The sequence below is a fragment of the Hippocampus guttulatus genome, chromosome 20 (genome assembly GCF_054856545.1).
Source record: "Hippocampus guttulatus isolate MCC_2025c chromosome 20, RoL_Hgut_1.0, whole genome shotgun sequence".
In the NCBI taxonomy this organism is placed as follows: Eukaryota; Metazoa; Chordata; class Actinopteri; order Syngnathiformes; family Syngnathidae; genus Hippocampus; species Hippocampus guttulatus.
The window spans coordinates 259,295-275,865 of record NC_141280.1 but is presented as its reverse complement, the minus strand read 5'-3'; the positions used below and the strand labels follow the sequence as shown (position 1 = coordinate 275,865).

At 57.6% G+C, this 16,571-nt stretch overlaps 3 protein-coding genes and 1 long non-coding RNA gene across 4 annotated transcripts; 2 read left to right on the top strand and 2 right to left on the bottom strand.

Annotated features, from left to right (window-relative positions):
* l3hypdh (trans-L-3-hydroxyproline dehydratase) lies at positions 1 to 2,144 on the bottom strand. Its single transcript, XM_086099594.1, has 5 exons — positions 1,667 to 2,144; positions 1,335 to 1,504; positions 955 to 1,077; positions 731 to 868; positions 1 to 253 (listed from the first exon to the last, which is right to left on the bottom strand). The coding sequence occupies exons 1-5, from the start codon at positions 2,142 to 2,144 to the stop codon at positions 128 to 130; spliced, it is 1,035 nt and encodes a 344-aa protein (XP_085955720.1). The 3' UTR covers positions 1 to 127.
* Positions 2,145 to 2,215: 71 nt separating this feature from the next.
* LOC147187290 (uncharacterized) lies at positions 2,216 to 9,471 on the top strand. The gene is made up of 6 exons (XR_015097566.1): positions 2,216 to 2,365; positions 4,225 to 5,410; positions 5,856 to 6,363; positions 6,515 to 6,687; positions 7,543 to 7,653; positions 7,752 to 9,471. It is a non-coding gene; the product is annotated as an uncharacterized LOC147187290 (long non-coding RNA).
* LOC147187289 (voltage-gated delayed rectifier potassium channel KCNH5-like) lies at positions 3,317 to 11,988 on the bottom strand. Its single transcript, XM_086099593.1, has 12 exons — positions 11,537 to 11,988; positions 10,610 to 10,733; positions 10,102 to 10,208; positions 9,875 to 10,003; positions 9,163 to 9,278; positions 8,540 to 8,932; positions 8,385 to 8,468; positions 7,864 to 8,293; positions 6,481 to 6,680; positions 6,159 to 6,411; positions 5,844 to 6,040; positions 3,317 to 5,105 (listed from the first exon to the last, which is right to left on the bottom strand). The coding sequence occupies exons 1-12, from the start codon at positions 11,607 to 11,609 to the stop codon at positions 4,254 to 4,256; spliced, it is 2,958 nt and encodes a 985-aa protein (XP_085955719.1). The 5' UTR covers positions 11,610 to 11,988; the 3' UTR covers positions 3,317 to 4,253.
* Positions 11,989 to 12,333: 345 nt separating this feature from the next.
* Positions 12,334 to 16,427, top strand: LOC147187288 (sphingosine-1-phosphate phosphatase 1-like). Its single transcript, XM_086100886.1, has 3 exons — positions 12,334 to 13,306; positions 14,134 to 14,223; positions 14,910 to 16,427. Exons 1-3 carry the CDS (start codon positions 12,671 to 12,673, stop codon positions 15,459 to 15,461), a joined length of 1,278 nt encoding a protein of 425 aa, XP_085957012.1. The 5' UTR covers positions 12,334 to 12,670; the 3' UTR covers positions 15,462 to 16,427.
* Positions 16,428 to 16,571: the final 144 nt, after the last annotated feature.

The following is a 16,571-nucleotide window of genomic DNA, read 5'->3' as shown; positions in this document are numbered from 1 at the left end:
TTCAGATTTGCCTTTTTATTTCCTCAAATGTGCAGTGGAAAGCGTGAAATGTCGCACCGATGCAAATGTCAAGCGTGTCCAATTCGGATTCAAAGCGGACTTGAGGAAAAAGCGGCAAGCGAGAGGCTCACTTGAGCACAAAGCCGTCTTTCAGCCGGTCCTCCGTCTCCTGCACCAAACAAGACACCCCCGTGTAAAAAGCTGCGCCGGCCACTTCGACCACCACCGCCTTGAAGTCGCCGCACGTGGTCTCCTGCGCAGGTAAAAAAAAAACAAAAGAAGGTATGGATGGATTTTGTAAGATAAGATAAGAAAACCTTTATTAGTCTCGCAATGGAGAAATTCCCGATTCACAGCAGCAAAGTTATGAAAGGCAGAAGTAGAACAACAAATGATCTTTGCTTCTTTGACCCGCCTGATGTTTTGAGGCCATTGGCTTGCTGCATGTGAGTGCAGCGAGCCATGAAATGCCCCCTCGGGCGAGCTAAAAAGCGCTGGCGTGAAACGGCTCCCTTGTGCGAAATTTCCAAATGGAATCTGCTGCTGACTTTTCAAGCGACGTCCGGAATGAAACTCCGTGGACCCAAATGGTACGATTCAATCTGATGTGAGGACATTTTCCGCAGGCGTGTTTCGAAGAGAGCCCAGCTCGGAAATGACAAAAGCTCCCCCAAAGAGTCGACGAGCCGGACGGCAAAGGAGCCCTGCGAGGGTTCGGCGGCCGGGTTACCTCGACGGCTTTGCCGGTGAACTGCGATCCCGTGGCCCCGCTCCGGAACGTCCTGGACTGTTTCAACTGGATCTGACCTCTGCGGTACTGGAGGGCCACTCGCGCCGTCACGCCGGATCCCGTCGGGCTGCGGTCCACCTTCAACCAGTCAGAGTAAGTATCGCTGCGGCGCCGCCGCACGATGCCGCTGCGCCTTCAATACGAAGCCCGTGCCAGCGGGTGACCTGCGCTTCTGCGAACACGCAGACGTTGGCGCTGGCGTCCGAGGAGAACTCCTCTTTGCCGTCGGTGAGGATGGTGCCGTACAGGAAGGCCAGGTCGTCGCTCAGCGGGTGGCGCAGCTTCACCTGGGCACGTTCAACACCACCGCAGGGTACGTTTCTTTTCACGCCTCGTTCTACAAGTCAATCGCTTGGCTTGCCGTGTCCGACGGAGGCTTCCGGTGCAACGCCAAAGCACCGGAGCAGCCTTTCTCCGACTAAGAGGACCCCCGCCCCCTTCGATACAAATTCCAATGTTTGTGAATATTTAGGACGGACAATCCAAATTGTACAAGAGCGATGGAGGCTAATTGGCATGGCGCCACCCCGGCCCGACCCGGTACCTGCAATTTGACGGCTTTGGTGACGGCCGTGGCGGCGTCCACCAGATCTCTGGTCCGGGACTCGCTCACGTCCAGACCGAAGCGCCGCGCGTCCACGATGGCGTAAAAAGCTCCTCCGTAGCTGATGTCCACCGTCACGTCGCCGAAGCCTTCCACCGCGACCGTCACATCTGCCGCAAGCGCAGGGAGCGCATTCAATGCGTTTTTCCTCCTGCGTGACTTATGTTGATCAATAATCGGTGAATGTCAGTCGTGATTAAGAATGGAAAGTTGGCCCCGCCCCCGCTGCGCCGCAGGCGTCTTCCCATGAAGGAGGAAGCGACATCACGCACCCGTGGCGAAGACAAACGCCGGCACGCTGAGGAACCTCACCGCACCCGTTTTCCCGTCCGCGTACTCCACAAAGGCCCTGACCAGCCCGCACGGGCAGTGGATGTTGACGGGCGTCTCGGGCGAGCGCGGCTCCTTCACCAGGCCGTAGTCGACGGCGAAGCGTCCCAGGGCGATCACGGCGTGCCCGCACATGGTGCTGTAGCCCTCGTTGTGCATGAAGAGGACGCCCAAGTGGGCGTCGGGCAGCTCGCTGGCCACCGGCAAGGCGCCGTACATGTCGTCGTGGCCCCGCGGCTCCAGCATCAGCGCCCGCCGCAGGTGGTCCAGGTGCTGGCGCGCGTAACGCCGCTTGGACAGCAACGTGTGGCCTTTGACCTCCGGGTAGCCGCTCACGATGATGCGGAGAGGCTCTCCGCCCGCGTGCATGTCCACCACCGACAGCTTGGCGCCCCCGTGTGGCGGGAGCCGCATGTCCATCGCTGCCCTGAGGAGCAAAGTTGGCATTTAGCCATTTTATTGGCCGAGTTTTGCTCTGTGCGGTCGGGTCGGGCCCCTACCGAGTGGGACTCTCCTATCTTTGTGCGTTGCCTTTCAGGGGCGCGCTCGCGTGGCCTCCTGAGTCATGTCAGGACCTGGATTCGGCGTTGCCTGCTCATAGTCTGCGTGTGGCCGTGAGTCGTGGCGCGCGGCAGCACCTGGTGAGTGCTCTTGCTTTGTATTTCTCGCAATTTGTTTGTCCCATTCGCTAAGTGCACCAGGGACTAGAGCTGAACAAGTCGGCGTCATCGTGTAGGGACAACAAAATAGTTACTCTCGGTCAGACACTTTTTTTTGGTCAATCTCAAGCAATGCCGAATCCGAAACCTGCTTCTAAAGAACTATCTCTCTCCATAAATACTCTACACTCTTCTCGGTTGTAGTTCAAATAAACGAGGGCAGTCGTAAATCAACGTACCGTTGCACACGCCCCATCTTTTGGTCTTCTAAAGTACTGCTACTCATCAAGGGTATCGACATTGTTTTTAGGGAGTTCGGCAACATAACTTGAACCAACCCAATTTTATTTGAGTCAAACGGAGCTATACGGTATTTTCCTTCCCTCGGATGACAAACGAGCCCAGTTCGCCTCCATCCAAATTAAGGACTGATTTCAGCGATCCTTGCTTGCGCGTTCGATGACAATACTGTACTCGAACCACAATCGGGTTTTGAGCAACAATTCAAGAATAACGTCAAATATTTACTTACGTTCACCTATTCGACGTCGCTTACGGCTTGAGTGGCACTTTTTCTTCTTCGTTGGTTTCCGCCGCTGTGACTGTTGGCAAGTCAATCGGGAGGCGCTTTGCTGCGCCCTAGCGGCTTCCGCGATGTAGGACATGAGAGTTCATCTAAAACGTAAGCAGATATTTCTCACTCGATCACATTTAGAATGGAATGAAATACGTTGTGAAACGTGTATGAAATGAAATATAACGCCACAATAAACTGGGTTTTTTAAATTCCATTTTCGTGTCCGTACATATGCACGTACCTTTTAAAAGACGGGGCCCAGGATGTGAGATGGGAATGAAATAAATATACAAGTTTACTGTCGGAAGAAAAAAAACGGCGATGCTTAACAAAGAGCGAAATAGTGGGGAAACAAATGATCAACAACAATTATGCTTTATTTTATCTCTTCCCCCCCCCCTCAAAAAAAAATAACGTCACCTTACCCTTATTATTGACATAAAGAGGAACAAAATACTATGTTCTAGACTTAACTCAAACGTCAATATTTTTAGCGAGTTGAATGACGGAATAGAACAGCAGATGGTGGGCGGGCATCATTGTTTTGTCCCCCCGCCCCCACGCTCTTCACATCAGTGGAGAAAGTGTCCCTGTGTGCATGCAAAGGCCTTTTACCAACCTATAGTATGTACAACAACGTAGTGGAGAGATCACATGCTTCCTCGGATTGACTGTGACACAAAAGTGGTGGTGAGATTCCCCCAGGTGGTCAAGTGGCGCTTCGGCTTGCATATTGTTTCAGTCCGTATGTCGCCCTCCGTTCTCGCACGAGACAAAACATATCCACAATTCAAAACTACCTGAGCATGACAGTGCATTGAAGCCTGTGTAGGAACGATAAATCAAATGGCATTCACTTGATTGCGGCTTTGCGTGCGTACGGCATACTCGACAGACAGCCTTGGCCCGAACACGTGCTCATTTCTTGACAGGGTTAACCAGCAGAGCATCACTGAGCTTTTCCAGCGTAAGGCACCGATTGAGTTTCCGTTTCTTTTCGTGTCCCGACCGCCTTTCGCGAACGGGCCTCGAAGCGGGAGGGGAGCGCTTGATATCGGCAGCTGGACGCGACGTCCCCGTGGGCCCGAGTTGCCGGCACGTGTCAACGAAAGCCTTCGCGAGCTCCTCGCGCCCTCGGCTATGCTAGTTAATGTTACTTCATCGCCGCAAAATCCGTCCCGGCGCAGATTTGTCTCGGAAAGCAGATCTTATTTTCACGCGGCTAATGCTTCCGACGCGGTCCTTCTGTATGTTTGTACCCTAGCGGCGGACTAAAGTTCGCACGGGGTCCGCTCAAAAGGGCCCGTCGTCCGGAAGCGAGGCCACGGCGGAGTCTCGGCTTTTGGACGCGGGCGGCAGCGAGAGTCGTCGTCGGACGGAGAGCAGCCGCAGCACCTCGCCCACCCGAGCCTCCAGCGCGGCGAGCCGGCCGCCCAGCGCCCGGATGTCGGCCTTCAGCTCCGCCTTGGCCTCGTGCAGCGCGGCCTGCGGGAGGTCCCGCTCGGAGCCGGCGGGCCCGAACGGGTTCCGCTCCAAGGGGCTCCTGGAGTCTCCGACTCGGTCGATGCGCAGGTCGCTCTTGGTGATGCCGCTGTCGCACGAGTCTGTTTTGCGGAGGGCGCCGGCCGGCCCCGCGTCGGCGCCGGCCCCCGCGCTCCCCGCCCGGGCCTGGTTCTCGGTGGCCGCCGGTCGCTCCGAAGACCGAGATCCTTTGGTCCAGCCTTGCGCCTTCTCCGTCGGCTTCTCGTCCTCCCCCGGCGGAGGAGCCGACGGGGCGTTTTTCAACTTCGCCCACCCTCGAGCGCCCGCTCGGCGGGCGGCGGGGCCCCCGGCGCCCTCTCTGTTGACCCCCTGGCTCGGCGGCTTCTCGCCACAAGGCCCCCGTTGAGACCGCGCGGCATCCTCGGGGCAGTTCTGCTCCGACTTCTCGGGTTGGCCCGGAGTCGGGGCGGGGCGCGGCGACCCCTCCCGCACGCAGTTGCGCTCCGGGTACGGGAACGATTCCCCCGCCGCCTGGCCGTCCCTCTGCTGCCGGAACCGCTGGAAGAGCTTCCTGACCGGGTGGTCGTCGGGAATGGAGAGCGCCACCTCGGTCCTCTGGCGCTCCTGCTCCCGCTTCACATCGGCGATCTTCCGAAAGATGACCTGCAAAAAGGCATTCGAAAACCTGCAGTATATGGCGGTCGGAGGTGTCCGATCCAGGTCCCCAATGCAAAAAAAGCCATCCCCTCATCCTCCCCGAGAGCCAAACCAAAGCTCCGCCGCTTCATTCAACAAAACGGGAAACGCCAAACGCTCAACATTAGCGCATCGTTTTGAGCCGTCCCCGCCAATCGCCTCAATTGACGTCGGAGTGGCATACGTTGGGCCCGCTTCACAGCCAGCAAATTGGACAGGATCCTTTTCCATCCGAGGTCACGAAGACGAACGACTGCGTCGAGGACATTTCTGTGCGTGAATGTCAAAAACGGCTCCTTCTCAAACGGATCTCGAAGTGATGCTTCAAAGGCAGCCCCCTCACGGAAGAGTTAAAAAAAGAAAACTGCCAAGCGGCAGTTTGAAAGGACTGAATCGGCAGGCGCTTGCTCCCGCCACTGTGTGCGCGCGCTTCACCGCTGCCTTTTCAACCAGCGCAGCATTCCTGAGCGTGAATGTCGCACGTTGCTGCCGCTGTCGTTGTTGTTGTTGTTGTTAAAAAGCATTCAAGCTAAGCATTTGGTTGAAATATTCAAAAGCTGAAAGCAGCAGTTCCCTGGGGGGGGGGGCCCTTAATGGAGCTGTGATGCAATCATGGAGGCAACGCTCGTGCGAAGGCCCAATGAAAACATTTCCATTTAGAAATCCCCTTATTTCCCACCTTTTTGAAATGTGTGTGTTGGTTACCCGTTTTCGCAGGTTGCAGGTGAGGATGAGGTTGCGCGAGAAGGAGTGAGCAAAGGCCGTGTAGAAGTCCAGCACCCGCGTCAGCGCCTCTCGCCGGATCACGTGCAGGTCGCAGTAAGTCAGCGCGCGCACGTTGGCGCACGCTCTCGCCATGGTGCTCTCTTTCCAGAAGACATCGCCGAACACGTCGCCTTTACCTGCGCCGCCACGCCGCGATCGTTATTCGCGGCGTTTTCGGACGCTAGTTTAAAGTGCGAACGGCGCGGCGTTTCTAACCGTCGCCGTCTTGCGCGGAGGTCGCCGCCGGTTTCTTACCCAGGATGGCGACGACCTCGTCATCCTGGATGACTTCGAGGGAGCCGGAGACGACGAAGCAGAGCGTGTCCACGCTCTCGCCGATGTGGAAGATGAGGTCGCCGGGCGCGCAGTGCGTGGTCTGGAACTCCACGGCCAGCGAGCGCAGGCAGCCGTCGCTCGCCAGGCGAAAGGCCGGGTGGTCGTTGAACACCTGACGGTTGAGGTGCACGCAGATGTCCGCTCGCATGTCTTTGGGGCAGATCGACAGCACCTGGGGGGGGGGGGGGGGGCAAAATGGCAAACGTGAGAGCAATGCAATACCGAGAGCAACCAACGGTACCTTATCTGTGTCGATGCCCTTTGACATTGCCCAGGTGGAGACGATGAAGTCCATGACGCGCTCGCTGAGGCCTTTGGGGACCTGGTAGAGTTTGAGGAAGTCCCGCACGTTGTTCAGCATCTCGTGGTAGCGGTTGGTGTTGGTGTACATCTGCTGGAAGATGGTGGTCACGTTGCCGAAGATGGTGGCGTACAGCAGCGCTGAAAGGTACGCGCACGCGTCACACGCTAGCTTTCAGACAAACAAAACATTCTAGCACAAATAAAACAAGGATTGCACCGTATATGCCTATGGCTATATTTGGTCCCTGTCCAAATTCGGCAGGGATTGACTTGATTGCAATGACTTGGCCCATTTCGACCTAGCTAGCTCGTTATGCTAACACCCTGAAAACGCAACTTCCCTGCATGTCACCATGAAACATTCCCCAAAGTTGTGTACGGTTCTGCTGGAATGTGTTTGGACGCAAAGCGTCGTGGCTCCGTAACGAGTGAATCGCGTGCGCCGCCGCCGATTTCGCTCGGGAGCCGGTCGGCGCCAATTTCCGTGGCTGCTCCGTGCGCAGGAAGACGCGTGGCATTTCGCTAGTTCAAGCCACCGCCGTCTTTGTCCTTCTCTCTGACGAAGATGACGTGAAAGTTGGCGCAAACGAGCGCGGCACATTCTCCTTGGGAAAGCGCGGCGGCCACGTGAGCGGTCCTGGCCGCCCGCCCGCGGTGACCTCAAAGAGTCAGTCGGCATCTCCGGCGGGGCGCGCGGAGCCGGTCGAGGGGAAAGAGGTTCCGAGGCATCCGAGCGCGAGGCGGCCGCTCGCTCGTCGGCCACTGCGCGCCGACTGCGCCGAGGCCTCGGGGCGCCGCGCACGGTGGCCCGCATCCATAGCGGGACGTTTATCGGCGGTAATTGCAGCCCCGCGCTCGCGCGCGGCATGCGGGGGAGTTTTGGTGATTGCGCAACGGCGGTTTCGGTACTCGAGGGGGAGGCGGCGCGGGGCGCCGAGCTCCCGGCGCCTCTGTCACTTTGCGCGGCCCTCACTGTTGTTCTTCGCGCCCGACTTGACAGGATGCCGCGCGGGAGGCGGGCCGAGGTTGGCGCAAAGACGTCGGCCGAACGGCGAGAGGAGCTCAAGTCGTGGCGTCAACAGTGCCACCGTTTTGGGGATGCCGTTTTCAGGTGGGCCTCAAACATTCACCGTGCCTGTCCAAAGTGATCCAAAATAATGACCGACAATATCATTTGGACTTGCGGGGGCCGGCTGTTAACTGGCAAAGCCGCGCGGTATTCGCCAGTTTGTTTTTCAGGAGGGATGACGACGCGTTCGATTTGTCGACCGGAGCGGAGACGTGCGGGAGCGGGCCATGGAAGCGAGGCCACGGCACTCACATCCCACCATCATCATGGCCACGGAGAAGACCTTCTCGCCGTCGGTGGTGGGCGCGATGTTGCCGAAGCCGATGGTGGTGAGGCTGGTCATGGTGAAGTAGAGCGAGGAAATGTAGAGCGTGTCCTTGTCGGGGCCGCCCTCCCAGCGGCCCGTCCCGCTGGCGTTGTAGCGGTACGGCGTCCCGATGCTCAGTGCCAGCTGGTAGAGCCAGCTGTCCGTCTTGATGCTGTTGGTGCGCTCGTCGATGACCTCGTAGTCGCCGATGCTGTACCAGATGCAGGCCAGCCAGTGGGCCACCAGCCCGAAGACGCACACCAGCAAGACCAGCACGGCCGCGCCGTATTCCAGGTAGTGGTCCAGCTTGCGCGCCACTCGCCCCAAACGCAGCAGGCGGATCACCTTCAGCGAGCTGAACAGGCTGCTCAGGCCCTGCGAGCGAGGAAGCAGAGGGTGGACTCGGAAGCGCGAGGCGCGGGATTGACCAAAACGCTCCGCTCAAGACGGAGCAAAAGTCCCTTACGGGCAGCACCGAGTCCTCCGCCCCGGTGCCGTTCCGCTGGAAGCCGGCCGAGTCGCCCGCCGGGGACGAGGGCGCGACAAAGTCCTCCCGGGGAAAAAGATGGCGGTGAGCGGCGGCGGCGGCCGGACGCCGCCGCCCCGCGGGCGGCCACTCACCTCTTCGAAATGCTCAAAGGCGTTGATGATGTCGTAGGGCAGGCAGGAGAGCAGGTCGATGACGAACCAGGTCTTGACGTAGTTCATGCGGATGAGCCTGGCGTCGGAAATGACCTCGCCGGCGGGGCCCACGAAGGTGGTGTGGAAGTTGAGCACGATGTCCACCAGGAAGATGACGTCCACCACGCTGTCCAGCACCAGCCACGCCAGGTTGTTCTGCCGGGTGCGGAAGGACACGTTGTAGGGCACCATGATGGCCGTGTAGAAGGTCAGGATGAGGATGACCCAGTCCCACGTGGTCTTGAAGGTGCAGTAGTGCAGGATGATGTGCGGCGGCGTCTTGGGGGCTTCCTGCTTGTACTGGGGGAGGATGTCCGAGCCCAGCTGGAGGGCCTGACGTCGGCGGGAAACACGCACACACACACACACACACACGCGCACAAAGTCCCCGCCGTCACTCGAGACGGCGGGTCGAGCGGAAGACGCTCGGCCTTGGCGCGCTCGCGGCCACTTTGACATTTTGTCTCCCGGTGGCCGAGCGGGCACTCGGGTGCCCTAAGCCGCCACGTAAACCTCTGCGGGCTGCCTCGGCTCTCCTTTGACGCCGACGTCGAGTTGCCCACCTCTGCCAACCGGGACGGCTTGTGGCTGACCTCCGTCTTGCTCAGCGGCGCCATCTGCTGGACCACGTTGCGATTGTTGGTAAGCGCCCGCGTCAGTCTGGCCAACTTTGTCCATCCTGAACCCAAAACAAAAAAAGACGCCAGTTAACTTTTCCAGATGAAGTTTTGAACGAAGCTTGCAATAACGATCATAGGATAAGTCATATTTTTCCTTTTTTTCCCCCCTGAAACGTCATCGCAATGAATCTGCATTGCATTAAAAGAAGCTGAAAGTACTCAAAAAAAATAAAGAAGTGACAACATTTTGGAGATCGGTGTCAAAATGTAATCATCGTATCAATATGTTAACTCGTGCCATTTTGGAACCTTGATCATTCTTTTCTCAAACGAAATTCGAAAAGAATCAATCATTGAATGGAGAAAAATCTTGCAAAGGTGACGTCGGAATACTTCCGTGAGCCCAACAGTCTGTTTCCGCTTCATGTATGTCATTGGGTGGGGGGGGGGGGCACCATGGCATCGCATCGCTGAGCCGCGCCTTGCGTTCTCCCCGGGGGTCATTCCAGGTCATTTGAGCGCTTCATCTCGTTTTGGTTGGGAATCGAACGCAGGCGGCGTCGAATCTCGCGAGTGAGGGAGGACAAAGGTTGCGGGATGTGCGGGGAGCGAGCGATGGCCGTTTCTAGCTGCCGAGACAAAACGGGCGTCCCACCTCGCGCGCCTTCGTCCTCGATGGGCTGCTTGAAGAGCGTGATGTCCCGGAAGGTGCACAGGAAAAGCACCACCTTGTCGTTCTCGTTGCGGATGGGCGCCACCTGCATGTACAGCCAGATGGGCGTTCCTTCCGCCGCGCACGCAAACACACACACACACACACACACAATGAGGAGCGCGCGTCTGCGTGTGCGTCGTTATTGAAGAGCCGGGGGCGAGGCTTACTGTTTTTGGTGTAGAGCAGCACCTCGTAGAAGTTGGGCTCGTAGCTGTCAAAGGTGTGTCGGATGTTGTCAACGGTCGTCTCGTCCGTCAAGTCGCCGTACATGAAGCTGGAGAGAGGAACGGACGCGTTCGTTCCCTGCCGTGACCCGCGGCGCCTTTCGCTCGGATGAACCCGTCATCCGGCCCTCCTTCCTTCCCTCATGCACGCATCCGTCGGCCCTGCGCCAACTCATCGTGCCCCCGTGCGGTCCTCGTGTCCTCGTCTTCCTTGAGCCATTCTCCCTTGCATCCCCGCAGCCATCCACCAACCGTCCATCGACCCATCAGTCCACCCATGCATTTATCCGTCCCGTTTTTTTCCTTCCTCCCTTGCGTGCATCCATCCCTCCGTCCGTCCAAAGCGAGCCAGCGCCCCCCCCCCCCCACACCCTTAAGCCTCGCGGCTCAGCGGACTTGCGCTCTTTGCTGCGGGAGCGCACAAACTATGGCAAGGATGTGAGAAGCCTACTTGCACGTGCTGCTCCTGTGCATGACCTCGGCTCTGTGGTAGCCGGACAGCTTGCAGAATCCATCGTTGCTGTACACCACCGGCCACTCCACGATCTGCGCGTTGCCCAACAGGAAGCTGCTTTCTGTGCGCGCGCGCGCACACACACACACACACAAAGCAAAGGACTCCCAAGTTCAGGACACCGCAGACCCGTCTCCAATCGGGTGGAATTCTTGCCATAGTCAGCATATATCATTGAAACAAACTGCATGCGAGCATGAAAAGGCATTAAAATGTCAAGCAGCAGTAATAGTTGTTGATCGAATGTTTCTGCTCCAGCCTCGGCCTTACTGAAAAATGCATGAGAAGCCGCAAAAGTTCTCAAGCAAGGAAAGCTGCAGGAGTGCAGTCCTCCTAATTACTTTTGACGTTTCGGGGCTGGGTTTTTTTTTTTTGGAGGGGGGGGGGGGACACTCGGCTGGCGTGCGTTTGCTTGAACTGCGCGCGGGAAGTGGACGCGGATTCAACAAAGTTGTTTTGTTCCGAAAAAAAGCTCAACCCAAAATGCTGTTGCGTTTACTTTGGCGTTCCCCCGCGCAGCTCCCGGCACTCTTGCGCTTCGAGGGCCCTTTTGCGGCAAGGATGGGGGAGGGGGGAGGGGGGCTCGGCACGAATGCGGCCGCGTCAAATCGCCGCGAGTGCATTCAAGTGGAGCCTTCCTTGAAGTGAGCGCCTCGTCTCTGGCCGCATCACGAGAAGGCGTTCGAGCCCCCACCTTGCTGTCAAAAACTCATTTCCAGTCGGAAAAGTGCGCTTGGGCGTGTTCTCGTCAAACGCGCAATTCGGAGGCATAGTTTGGTCTCAAGCCGCTGTTCGAGGATTGCATGCATGCACTTGACTTGGCGAACGTTCCTCCCTTCCAAAGACCAAGTGAGTCAAACTCACCAGTGGAGCGTCGGACGATATTCTCCAAAAAGGTGTTTTGCGGGGCCACCAGTCCCCTCTTGCCCCCGTGCATGCTGCAGGCTGCGGGGCGCCGCTGCGGATGGATGCCGAAGCCGGCATCAGCCTGAACGAGCGCTCGGGGGTTGGGGTGAGGTGGGGTGGGGCTGCTGGATGCGAGCGTGCCATCCCGACGCGGGCTTCCGGATTGCCCTTTTCAAAATAAAGGTGTCACTTTCCGCTTCACTTTTGCTTTGACAACAATCAGTCGACGTCAATATCGCTTTGCCGTTTCTTCCGAGTGCTCAGAAGCCGACTGCGTCCGCGACCCAAAGTTTCTAATATGGAGTCGAGGGTTTTTCTGCTCTTGTTCCGCTTCTTGACTTGATCCACTGGCGAAATTCTCTCCTCTTTCATCTCAAATTGCTTTCAACAAAGTGTATGAGGGAAAAGTGGTTAGGATTGCGCGACTGTTCGTGTTTTACGTTTCTTATTTTACTTGACGTTAACTGTTTTGTGAAGCGCTTTGTTACAGCTGCAGCTGTTGCGAAAGCGCGGTATCAATCAGGATCGATTATTATTGTGATCGCTGGTTTCACAGAGAGCGAAAGCCTTCCTCCTTCCTTCTGTCCACTCCGCCCCCAACCATTCCTCCCTTCTTTCGACCAGGCAGTCTTTCTTTCTTTCTTTCTTTCTTCCAGCGCCCCCCGTTTCTGCTGGCAAATTTGGCTGGCAAGGAACATGTTGTAATACTTGGTCGATTCGGCAGAGGGTGCCGGAGAGCGCACGACGGACCGTGGGTCACAATCGAGGAAGAAGAAAACGAGGACCCAACGCCGAAGAAGCCTTTATTGGTGGCACCGCCTGGAAGGGAAACGAAACGAAACGGAACCGCCCGATTTCCGACTTCGTCCGTGAACCGGGCTTCGCTCCTTGATGACGCATTACGCGCGACTCCTCGCGAACGGACTTTGATCGCCGCTCCGCCAAATCTCCCACGTCGGTCGGCGTTTGCGCATGCGGGCCCCGGCGGAAAGGCGTTAATCCGCCGCCGAGTGGTTTTCCCCCCCTTCTTCCTCTGGGCAAGGCCGAGCGTGAGCTGGCGCGAGTAAAAGCCCCCAAACGCGAGCTGACATCATGGCGACGGGCGTCGTCAAGGCATTTGTCGAGACGTGCAATTATCTCCAGGACCCCCGCCTGGTGGCGAGGTTCCAACGCCTCTGCGGGGTCCGGGGCACGTTTCCGGAGAAGGCGAGCGAGCCGCAAGACGGCGGCGGTGACGACCAGCGCCCCGACCTCCGGAAGCGGAGCCCCGCGGACGACGTCGCCGGCAACGGGGCGGCCGCGCACGCCAACGGGAAGCCCGGCGAGGCGGAGGACGACGACGACACCTCCGCCCGGGCCAAGCCCCTCCGCAGAAACTCGCTGACCGGCGACGTGGGCCAGGAGTTCCTGATCCACAACAAGTTCCTCTTCTATCTGTTCACCTTCGGCACGGAGCTGGGCAACGAGATGTTCTTCATCGTCTTCTTCCCGTTCCTCTTTTGGAACGTGGACGCGCTGGTCGGCCGCCGGCTCATCGTGGTCTGGGCCTGGAACTTGATGGTGGGCCAGTCCACCAAGGACATGGTGCGCTGGTCGCGGCCGGCCTCGCCCCCCGTGGTCAAGGTGGAGGTCTTCTACAACTCCGAGTACAGCATGCCGTCCACGCACGCCATGACGGGCACCGCCATCCCCTTCTGCCTCTTCATGCTCACGTTTGGACGCTGGCAGGTAAGGAAAAAACCAAAACCTTCCGGCTGCCAACCCGGCCGGGCGCGAGCGAGTCACCTCGACGTCGCTTTATCGGCTTTGTTGTTCCGGACCGTAAACTGTTTGAAAGCGACGCCGTACGGAGGCGGGCGTAGAACGGCAACGGCAATCATCACAACAAAGGCTTGTCTCCGTCCATCCAAAACACTGACGCGTGGGTCCCTAGTCAAGTGTCCAATGAGTACAGTATCGGTTTCTGATAAGAGCACCGGTGAATGTGGGCCAGGCAATCAGTCTGTCGGTTAATCTGACACGGCCTATTGAACTCTCACAAAGGCCACTGCAAGAGCTCGTCACAGCACATGACCATGTGCAGTACTGATGCCAAGTTAAAAGAGGTCGGACTTCTTTGGTTCTGGAGGTGCCGGGAATTTGGCTGCGGCGGTTCCCGTTTTTTTATGCGAATACAGCAAGTGAAGGCGAGCATTGAAGAAGGCAAAAACGGAGAGGAACAAAAAATGCGTTGGTCATCAAAATCTGTGGCCCCGTGACATTTTGGCTGAGCAAGACCAAGACGAGAGAGAAGAATTACGGGAGGGCTTTGCCACCCGTTGAGGGGGAGCGGTGCAGAATCTCCCGGCTTTACCCGGCCGGCCTCGCGACAAGCCTTTGTCGCGGTCGAGACGCGATGCCGCCTCCTGTTTCTAAAACGAGCCCGGCACATTCTGATGAGGACGTACAAAGCCGAAAAACCTTGTATGCGCTCGCAACAAGAAGTGGCTTCAAAGGACGGCCCGGCGAGTCACGCAAAGGCTTCCTGTCCTTTTTCTGTTGTGTTTGTCCCGCAGTACCCGTTCCTGTTGGGGTTGTGCGTGGCGCTGTGCTGGAGCGTGCTGGTGTGCGTGAGCAGAGTCTACATGGGCATGCATTCGGTTCTGGTGAGTGTCAAGACTGCCGGCCCTAATTTTCAATGTGCAACTGTGCGCGCGGGCGCTTTTCTTTCTTTTGGTATTTTCCTCGATGGGTCGAGAGGGGCGGTTGCGCCGTCGGGGGAGCGAACGCGGCCGGCTTCGTTCCGGGCCAATCTAAGCGGCTGCCCTCATTGACGCCGCGATGCCTTCCCGCCCCCGATTGTGCCCGCCGCACGTCTGCAAGCTTCTTTGATCCGAGGCAGCTGGCTAGAGTCGAGGCTCTCCTTCCTCCAGAGCACCGCATCGAGCCGCTCCTCGTCGGTGAACGACACCGCGCCGGAGGGACGGACCCATGCGGGCCGGGGTGGCGGGGTCGATGCCGACGATGGAGGCCGGCAGCGAGATTGGAGTGAAAATGTTGGCGGGAAATTCAAAGAGGATTAAAAACCTTTGCGAAACGCTTGCGCCTTTGCCACTCGGCGAAGGGTTCATTTCCGCATGTCCTCAAAGGTCAACTGAAAACTCGAGCAAGTAGCCCCCTCAAGTTTTGGACCGCAAATCTTGTTTGTTTGAATCTCAAAAGAAGTGAACTGTTCAACCTTTGTCATCACGTGAACTTGACGTCCGCTATCCTAGCGATCTCTTATCGGGCAAATAGCGGCGGCGACGATCGGCCCGTGTTTTGGATGGTAAAAGGATTTTGTGCGCGGCAGGAAGTGATCAGCGGCTTCCTGTACAGCCTCCTCGTCCTGGCCTTCTTCCAGCAAACGCTGGACGAGATCGACGACTTCTACATGAGGCACGCCTACGCGCCGCTGGTCATCATCGTGTCGCACGTGAGCCTGGGACTGGCGGCCTTCTCGCTGGACTCGTGGAGCACCTCCCGCGGCGACACGGCCCAGGCGCTGGGAACGGGGGCCGGCGCCGCTCTGGCCACCCACGCCAACTACCGGCTGGGGCTGATGGCCGACCCGCCGGCGTCCTCGCTGCCGCTGGCCGCGCCGCCGCTGGGCGCCGGGCCGGCGGCCCGCGCCCTGCTGCGCTTCGCCCTCGGGGTGGCCGTCCTCCTGCTCACCCGGATGCTCATGAAGGCGGCCGTCATCCCCCCGCTGTGCCGGCTGGCCGGGCTCCCCGCCGCCGACGTGCGGCGGGCCAGGCGGCGCGTGGCCGTGGAGCTGCCGTACCGCTACATCGTCTACGGCGTGGTGGGCTTCACGTGCGTGTGCGTGGTCCCGCTCCTCTTCAGGCTGCTGAACCTGGCGTAAACCCAACGGGCCCGCGCGCGCCGTAGAGGGTGAATGCTACGCAAACGTACTGCTCTTATGCCAGAAGAGAAAAGGGGGGTGTCGCAACGTGACGTGGTCGACTCGCGCGTTCGGCTAAACCAAATGCGGTAAACCGTCGCGCTTCAGGTCACGGGCGGAGGTCGACGTATGTGTGTCCAAACTCTTGGGCTGATAACTATTACTGCGAGTAAACACTTTTTTTTTTTTTTTATTGTCTTGAAAGTGACACATCCTACTTTAGGCTCCGCCCGCAACCTGTCTGGAAAGACCCCCCCCTCCCCTTATCTGCCACAGCAAATGACCAGGTTGAAACGTAAAATGAGGGCCTCGTTTTTTCGCTCCAAACGCGGCAGGAAAAGTGAAATGGCGAAAAGCCAATCGAGTCCTCCAAAGTTGTCCGTCTTTTGCACTTGTTTTGAAGCCACGTGGAAAATACAGAATGTAGAAAGCAATCTGGAAATTCACGATACAGGGTCTTGAATTTCTGTCAAGGTGACGCTGCTGTCAACGACAAGACTGGCAATAATCTGGAGAAAAGAAAAAAAAACGACAAGAGAAGAATGCACCGTCTACTCTGAAAGCGCTGAAAACGGCTTCAACAACAATCGAAGATGGCAAACCGGAGGCTGGCAAGCACTTGACAAGGAGAAAGGAGACTCCGCAAACGCGCCACTGGGTGGTTCCAAAGTATTTTTCTGCGAATTGTTGAAAGTGTCCAAAAGATCCCCCGCCCCTCCCGCGACATCCAACGTCCACTTTGTTTCATTTGATCCTTCTCTCCGATTGTGCTTATTGTACTTTTATCGCCATCACTTTGCTCTGAAGAATAAACCAAACGATGAATCGCGTTTCAGTATTCCAAGTGTCATGAATGTCATGTCCTATCTCGAATAAGTTGAAAAGAGTTGAACATTGCACTCAAGTCTATTAAAATCTTGACCTTTGCGGCTTTTGTCTGGCTTGCTTTAGTCGTGGAGGCGGGGCGCAGCCCGCGCTGCTCGCCACACAAGCCCCTTCTTGGGGTGCAAGCCCAAGCGACACAATTCAATATTTCGATGAAAAGTGCATCTCGGCAGCGCCGACGCGAGG

Coding starts and splice junctions, on each gene's coding strand:
- l3hypdh (XM_086099594.1), bottom strand. CDS start 2,144: ATGGACATGCGGCTCCCGCCACACGGGGGCGCCAAGCTGTCGGTGGTG. Junction 1,078..1,334: donor CCAAAGCCGTCAAATTGCAG/GTACCGGGTCGG, acceptor GAACGTGCCCAG/GTGAAGCTGCGCCACCCGCT. Junction 869..954: donor GCGTGTTCGCAGAAGCGCAG/GTCACCCGCTGG, acceptor GACTGGTTGAAG/GTGGACCGCAGCCCGACGGG.
- LOC147187289 (XM_086099593.1), bottom strand. CDS start 11,609: ATGCACGGGGGCAAGAGGGGACTGGTGGCCCCGCAAAACACCTTTTTG. Junction 8,294..8,384: donor CGGAGGACTCGGTGCTGCCC/GTAAGGGACTTT, acceptor CCTCGCTCGCAG/GGCCTGAGCAGCCTGTTCAG. Junction 6,041..6,158: donor CGAGGTCGTCGCCATCCTGG/GTAAGAAACCGG, acceptor GTGGCGGCGCAG/GTAAAGGCGACGTGTTCGGC.
- LOC147187288 (XM_086100886.1), top strand. CDS start 12,671: ATGGCGACGGGCGTCGTCAAGGCATTTGTCGAGACGTGCAATTATCTC. Junction 13,307..14,133: donor TCACGTTTGGACGCTGGCAG/GTAAGGAAAAAA, acceptor TTTGTCCCGCAG/TACCCGTTCCTGTTGGGGTT. Junction 14,224..14,909: donor TGGGCATGCATTCGGTTCTG/GTGAGTGTCAAG, acceptor TGTGCGCGGCAG/GAAGTGATCAGCGGCTTCCT.